A 7,761-nucleotide genomic window follows, 5' to 3' on the forward strand; every position below is an offset into this window, starting at 1 on the left:
CAAGGTCACGGTGGCCACCCTGTGAGCCACTCTTGTCACGGCCGAGCCTTTTCCGGCCATCTCTCACTATGAATCACTTCTGCAGTGAGTGCAGTATTTACCCTGGTGGGAGGGCCCCTCAGATATGAGTAGGACCCGGATTAAGGTCAGGTTGGAGGAGACTCCCACGGGATAAGAGGGACTTTCTGAATCTCAGATCCCTCAGCCAAGATGACCTCACCACACGCCCTCTCTTCTATCAGCAAATCCGTCCATGTGGCTTGACCATGTCTGGGAAACACCTTTGCTAAAAATCAGTGGAGATTATTGTCTCAGAGGATCCCAGAACCTCCTTAGGCAAATGTTACCTAACGCTCTTTAAGCAAACAGAGCCTGCGCTATAAAATCCGGGGCTCGGACGGAATCTCATCCCTGACTCGGGGTCGCCTTTGGAGCAGAGAGGAGGCAATGGCCCCCATGCAGAACAAGGTGATCTGCGCCCTGGTCCTGGTGTCCATGCTGGCCCTTGGCACCCTGGCCCAGTCCCAGACAGGTAAGGTGTGCTTCTTCCTGCCCTGTGGGGCCACAGCCAGCTCGGGAAGCCTCTGCCGGGAGCCACTGTTTTACATACATATTTTTGAGCACCTGTTTTGTGCCAGGTGCTGTTCTAGGCCCTTAAAAGTATATCCCATGTTACAGGATCGGCAAAAGCAGGGGGAGAATAACTAACACAGGGTGGCAGGGCCCCGGGAGGCCTTTGAGATGTGCGACGAGGAGGGTGCTGCCCTCGGTCGGGGCTGTTTTCCTGTGTTGGGAAGACTTTACAATCCTCCCAAGTGTCATGTTTCAAAGAGGAAGTGTTGGTGTGGAGTCTCAGAATAGTGCTTCCGAGTGTTCATGCAACATTTCCCCCAGGGGCAGGCCCTCCTAAGGCCCATCCAGATAGGCCCAAATGCCTGTCCCAGTGATGGCCAACTGGGAGACCCTCTCCCACAGGTTCCTGGGCTCCCCTGGGATCCATGCTCTGGGAGTCAAAGCCATCTATCCCATGAATGCGTGGCTGGCAACCCCTGTTCCCCGGTGTTGTCAAGTGGATCGGTTGCCCTGGCTCCTTCTAGGGAGTGGAGGAAGAGCCCACTCTTGCTTCCTTGGGAAGTGTTTGCATCTCAACTCCTTTACCTGCAGAATGGATCAATGGTCTGCCCTAGGGCTGTCGGGAAATGCGGTGTGGCAGCGTCTGGGACTTGCACTTCGCCAGCTGCAGGGAGATGAATAAGTTATTCGCTGTTGTTAGGTTCAGTTTCAAGCTGGGGGCAGGAGAAAGGGCTTTCCACGCTTCCAAAGCAAGGCTTTCCAGAGAGGCCTGAAGAGGGGGCGCCCAGTGGTGGTGTCCATGCCTCTACTGCCCTCCAGTCACCTCTTGATCGCTGCTGTGGGGTACAGGGCCTGAGGGGTGGGCTTGCGCAGCATAGAAGAGAAGCTGGCATCAGGCAGCAGTGGGAAGCCCCCAAGCCCATGGCAGGGAGCAGGGGAGCTTTGGAACCCGAGAGAGGAGGTGGCCTCTGTGTACAGAATGAACCGGGTGGGTCCTCATGCTGGCCACCCCCAGGCCCATCTGCCTCCACCCTTGCCCCCACCCAGCCCCCAGCCCTGCCCCCTGTGCTGTGGGATCACAGAGGCTTGGGTTAACTCCCCTCTTCCGGCCCCACACACCCTCTGGCTCAAGGCTCAGAGCTTCCTTGTGGGTCACTCAGGTCCATGACCCTCTTACAACAGAAATCTAGAAAATTGTGATTACAATTTAGCGCATTTGCGTGTGGAAACCATTTCCATTTATTTCTGTCATGCGACAAAGCGGGTGGGCAAGACAGCGTCTGCTGGAGGCAGAGCGCCGGGGCTGGAAATCCTCCTTCCTGAGGAGGAAACTCCCCCACCTCCCAGGATGATGATCCTCCCTCACCACGGGGCCTCTCTTGACCCCACAATGCCCTGGGGGTGGGCGATGGTCACCTTCACTTCGTGATGGATTCAGACCCCAGGAGGGCAACGTTCCCATGGAAGCTTCTGGGCAGTGGGAGGTGAACCCGGATCCTTCCCAGCAAGCCAGGAGCACTGTCTCCAAAGAGAGCTCGAGGCTGTCTCCGATAGCAAAGCAGACAAGAGAGCAGCCCCTCCGGGCCTCCCTGGGGCACCCTCACCTGAGCCAGTGTGGCCAGACGGAGCTCCTCCCCTCCTATGCCCCAAGACAGGGACAGGGACACAGACAGGGACAGGGACAGGGAGGGTGCCCTGGGCTCCTCTTTCTCCCCACACTGCAGGCTGTCAACCGCCAGATCCTAATAGGTTGCCTTCTGAGACCTTTGATTCCGCGGAGCTCTGAGTCTGAAGCTCTTGTGTTAGAATGTCTTGTAGAAGATCCTGTGGCAGCCCCCAGCCAGCTCCATCTGTCCACGTGTCCTCCCCCTCTGGCCGCTTTCCTCACTGCCCTGCTTCAAGCTGTTTCACAGCTCACAGCCCTCTGTGGGCTCCTCCTAGACCACCCCACCCCGTCGTCCTCTCACCTTACCTGCAATGGGCTTCCACCTCCTGAACACATCTGGGTCTCTGGAATGGCCTTTGCCCATGTGGCCCCATCTTCCCCTGGTGAATCTCCTCCTACAGAGGGCCCCCCTGCTTTGTTCAGCCTGCTTGTCATTGGCCCCTCCTGGGAGCGCCCCGTACCCCCGTGGTTACCCTGGGCATCCTGGGATGATGGCCTTGGGTTGTCTCACACATTTTCTTGCCTTTTTCCTGCATCAGATCCTCAGACTCTTTTGTTTTGTTTTGTTTTGTTTTGTTTTTGAGACGGAGTCTTGCTCTGTCACTCAGGCTGGAGTGCAATGGCGCGATCTTGGCTCACTACAACCTCCGCCTCCTGGGTTCAAGTGATTCTCCTGCCTCAGCCTCCCAAGTAGCTGGGATTACAGATGTGTGCCACGACGCCCGGCTAATTTTTTGTATTTTTAGTAGAGATGGGGCTTCATCATGTTGGTCAGACTGGTCTTGAACTCCTGACCTCAAGTGATCCACCTCCCTCGGCCTCCCAAAGTGCTGGGATTACAGGCGTGAGCCTGGCCCAGATCCTTAGACTCTTAACGACGACTTCTCTGGTTTTAATTTCTGGGTCCCTCTCACCTGGCACAGTGCCTGGCTTTTGCCATGCTAGCTCCCACTTCTCATGCACACAGATGGTGCTCAGTAAATATTTATGTATTCAGTAAAATTTAATAATCGTTTGTTGAAATTAAAAAGTGAATAAATAAGTTACCTAGAAAGAAGCAAAGTCCACAAACCCGGGGCACCTTGCATTTTTCCTGAGTGTGATGTTTGCACATCAGGATGTGAAGACCACATCTCCCTCTCGTGTCCTGAGGGTTTTATATCTGCCTCACCGGATGGTTGCTGATGTCATTGGAGAAGGAAGCTGGATGGGTGTGTGCACAACAACATCAAGGAATTCAGCCCACAACTTACTTTGCTTCTTACCTGTGCACTTCTAGAGACATGTACAGTGGCCCCCCGTGAAAGAAATAATTGTGGTTTTGATGGTATCACACCCTCCCAGTGTGCAAGTAGGGGCTGCTGTTTCGATGACAGCGTTCGTGGGTTCCCCTGGTGCTTCCATCCTAACACCATCGACATCCCTCCAGAAGGTACGACCTTTTTATACCATGGGTTCTGAAGATTTAGAATTAGTTAGAAAAGCCACATAAGACTGCAGAGGCTCTGATTGGCATCACCAGCTGTGCCTTTCCCTGGAGTCATGGCCGCAGGTGGTGTCACAATGGGGTAGCCTGAGTCAGGCTGCATTCAGGTCCGGGAATAGAAAGGCAGGGCTGAGGGGCTTGGGAAGAAACCTGATTTTTCCCCGGCTTCTCTTCACATCTCTAACCAAAAGCCTGTGAAGAGCCACTGTTGGTAATGTTTTCCAGCTTGCCTAGGATAGAGGCAGAAGGCATGACAAAATTTGAAGACAGTTCATGTATCCATTTCTTTTTTTTTTTGAGATAGAGTCTCGCTCTGTTGCCCTTGAGTTGGAGTGCAATGGCGGGATCTTGGCTCACTACAGCCTCCGCCTCCTGAGTTCAACCTCAGCTTTCTTTTTTTTTTTTTTTTTTTTTGAGACGGAGTCTCGCTCTGTCGCCCAGGCTGGAGTGCAGTGGCCAGATCTCAGCTCACCGCAAGCTCCGCCTCACGGGTTTACGCCATTCTCCTGCCTCAGCCTCCCGAGGAGCTGGGACTACAGGCGCCCGCCACCTCGCCCGGCTAGTTTTTCGTATTTTTTAGTAGAGACGGGGTTTCACCGGGTTAGCCAGGACAACTTCAGCTTTCTAGTAGCTGAGATTACAGGCGTGTGCCACTGTGCCCAGCTAATTTTTTTTGTATTTTTAGTAGAGACGGGGTTTCACCATTTTGGCCAGGCTGGTCTTGAACTCTTGACCTCAGGTGATCTGCCTGCCTCAGCCTCCCAGAGAGCTGGGGTTACAGGCGTGAGCCACTGTGCCTGGCTGACAGTTCATGTTTTCTAAAGAATGTGCCTGCTGATACTTTAAAGTAAAAACTCTGTAATTGCTTAAATGTGAAAGAAACTATCCTCACTAAAGCATCTCTTCCTCCCTCTCCCTCACCCCTGTAGAGGAGTGTGAATTTTAGACGCTTCTGCGTGGATCTGCCTGCATCCTGACGCGGTGCCATCCCCAGCACGGTGGTTAGTCCCAGAGCTCAGCCGCCACCTCCACCGGACACCTCAGACACGCTTCTGCAGCTGTCGGCTCACAACACAGATTGACTGCTCTGACTTTGACTACTCAAAATTGGCCTAAAAATTAAAAGAGATCGATGTTAATCTGTGCTTTTCATTCTTTTAAAGAATATGAATGAGTTTCCTTTTTTGAAAGCGAAGCACAGCCTTTCACCCTGGGCTCTCTCTGTGGGTTCTGAGCCTTCTGGGCTTCCTGAGCTGGGATACGAGTGGGCAGCTGAGTGTAGAAAGCGGGGACGGTGGGGTGTGCAGCAGGTGCCCGGCTCAGCGCTCAGTGCTGATGCCCGAGGACCAGACCTCAGACTCCTTCTATGAAACCACAGAGTACCCTAGAAGCAAGTCCAAGCCGCACTCTTGTCCAGTCGTGAAAATGGACACCAACTCCCCTGGCATTTCTTAACTACTCACCGCGGATGCCCCAGCGACCAAGTGATACAAGTTCCCTTTCCATGTATTTGCTTTCCCAAATAGAAACTGGCGTAGGAGATGAAACCCATAGCAGAGTGTCTGAAAGCATGTGTAATAAAAATTGCAGAGGGTGGCATGGGCTGACCCCTCCAGGAAAACCCCTCCCCAGCCTGAGATCTGAATGAACTAGAAAATAGAACAGCAGGGGAGGGATACAGAAGCCAAAATGTCACTTTATTCCCACTGGCCCCTCTTGGCGAGGATTGGGAGAGGGTGTACCCCCCGACCTAGTCGTCCTTGCTCCAGGGGCCTCAGCTCAGCAAGCCCCAAGCCAACTGCACCCTGGGTTCCTGCTCCTCCCACCTGTCCCTCCATCTGGTGCTCTTGTGCTGGGCATACGTTGCACAATTATACTGGAGATGGGGTCCCAGGAGCTCTGGAAAACTGCTCTCTGCAGCCAGCTGGTTCCAGGGAGGAAGAGGCAGGTGCAGAATTGAGTGCGGCCAGCTCGTTCCACATTAACCAGTCCGGTAAATCATTCCCAAACCCTTGGCCACTAGGGTCAGCAGGTAAAGAGGCCCAAGAGGCCAGGAGACACCCACCATGAGGAACCATCAGGAACAGGAAGCCCCCTGCTCCCGGCACACAGCAGCACACACACGAGCTGTAACAATACATGTTGTCACATATGTGTCAGGGGGCCACAGACACCTCCTCTTACCTCTCAGATGTGCAAGGAAGTTTTAGCTTCTCTTTTCCATCTACAGTATGTCTGATCTTACACTCTCTGTCTGCTAATTACAGGCAAAAACAAGCTAGCTGTTTATTTAGTCCAATTCCTCTTAAAATTCAGTTTGTCATAATAATTTGCACAGCTTCTGTCGGTCACAGTCTTCGGGGACGCATTGCTCATTCTCTTACCTAGTTCCACCCCATCTTGCCCTCTCTACCCCTGAGTGGGGTGAAGGAGCCTCTGGGTCTGCCCATGCCCCTTGGATTCCTGCTGGCCCACTGTGGAGCAGTGGCTGGGGGTTCTCAGAGCCCAGCTGGTGTGTGGCCTGTCCCTTCTCCCCACGGTTCCCCAGTGCCCGAAAGGCGGGCTTTCCCCATGACACCTCGTAGCCGACTGTTTCCTGGCTGTCCACCATCCATTCCTTCCCTTCTTTCTTACCTAATTTGCACTCTACAAAGGAAGGGGGGAAAAGAGTTCACTTTTCTAGCCCCTCTTTTAGCCAGAAATGGCCATGCAATTCTATGTGGCCCATGAGACGTAGGGGGCATCTACTTGAATGTGGGACAGGCTTCTCCCTTGATGATTGAAGAGCGCCCTCTGGCTTCCTGGGCCAGCCCCTGCAACCTGCCTTTGGGTATTGTGGAAGGTAGGTGTGATGTAGTGTTGCAGTCAGCCATTCTGTGATAATGAAGTAAGGCCCAAGCGCCAGAGCCTTAATAACCCTGAGTTGCTGATTTGAGCCCCTCAACCACCTCCAGACATCATGTTAAATAAACCTAAGTGTGCTTATGTGTTAAATCACTGCCAGTTTGGTTTCCTGTTACATTTCAGCATATTACCAAGGCCCATATCTTCCCTCTACCATAGAGCAGTGAGCCTATGGCCCAGCCACAATGGCCAGGAACAACTGCTCTCACCAAGGACTGCAGGTAGAGCCAGTTAACAAGGTGAGTCACTGCCTTCCTGTGGTTTCCCTGGGCCTCCACCCAGTGGAGCCTGGGCAACAGGGCAAAGCTCTGTTTCTACTAAAAATACAAAAATTAGCTGAGTGTGTGGTGCATGCCTGTAGTCCCAGTTAGTAGGGAGGCTGAAGTGGAAGGGTTTCTTGAGCCCAGGAGGTGGAGGCTGCAGTGAGCTGAGATTGTGCTACTACACTCTAGCCTGGGTGACAGAGTGAGACACTGTCTCAAAAAAAAAAAAAAAAACCAAAAAAAATATAATAAAACGACAAGAAGGCCGCATCACAGGGAACCGATGGTGCACTCTAGGCTGACATCTCCTTCGGCCCTGAACCAGCATCTCACGGTGACCGCCCTGTGCACTTGGCCCTGGAAATACGCAGTAAACATGGGCTGCTCTGAGGATCATGCGGGGCTGCAGCCGGGCTCAGGAGCCCTCACCCAGAATCTCTTAGACGAAGCAAGAACATGTGTTAGCCCCAGGCTCCCTCCACCTCCTGGTCCCCAGCTGAGATCTCCATTACCATGACCCTGGTGGAGAAGGTGGAGAGAAGGAGAGGACGCACGACTGCCTCGTGGCCAGAATTCAGGCGTGCGGTCCTTTTACCCTCCCACACCTCTATGAGGTGTTCACCTCCTCTTTCCCTCATTTTCCACTACGTGCTGTCAATCAATTTAATAAATAGCAGGTTTCACACCTTAATTTGGTCTGCGCACCCCTTTGTTCTGCCACTGGCCATGTACTCGGAGACCACAATTGCTTCTAGATAATTTCCCACACAACAGGGTTCTGTTCAGGGCATGTATTGAACTAAAGGTCAGACCAGGAACTAATTCTCGAAGCCAAGCTGTAGCTTAAGTTCATATTTGTAGGGTCGTTG

At 53.0% G+C, this 7,761-nt stretch overlaps 1 protein-coding gene across 1 annotated transcript; it reads left to right on the top strand.

Moving 5' to 3' along the window:
- The first annotated feature begins 354 nt into the window (after positions 1-354).
- On the top strand, positions 355-4,864 carry TFF1 (trefoil factor 1). Its single transcript, XM_012002569.1, has 3 exons — positions 355-532; positions 3,519-3,671; positions 4,655-4,864. Exons 1-3 carry the CDS (start codon positions 448-450, stop codon positions 4,669-4,671), a joined length of 255 nt encoding a protein of 84 aa, XP_011857959.1. The 5' UTR covers positions 355-447; the 3' UTR covers positions 4,672-4,864.
- The last annotated feature ends 2,897 nt before the right edge of the window (positions 4,865-7,761 follow it).

Source organism: Mandrillus leucophaeus, unplaced genomic scaffold, assembly GCF_000951045.1.
Source record: "Mandrillus leucophaeus isolate KB7577 unplaced genomic scaffold, Mleu.le_1.0 Scaffold69, whole genome shotgun sequence".
In the NCBI taxonomy this organism is placed as follows: Eukaryota; Metazoa; Chordata; class Mammalia; order Primates; family Cercopithecidae; genus Mandrillus; species Mandrillus leucophaeus.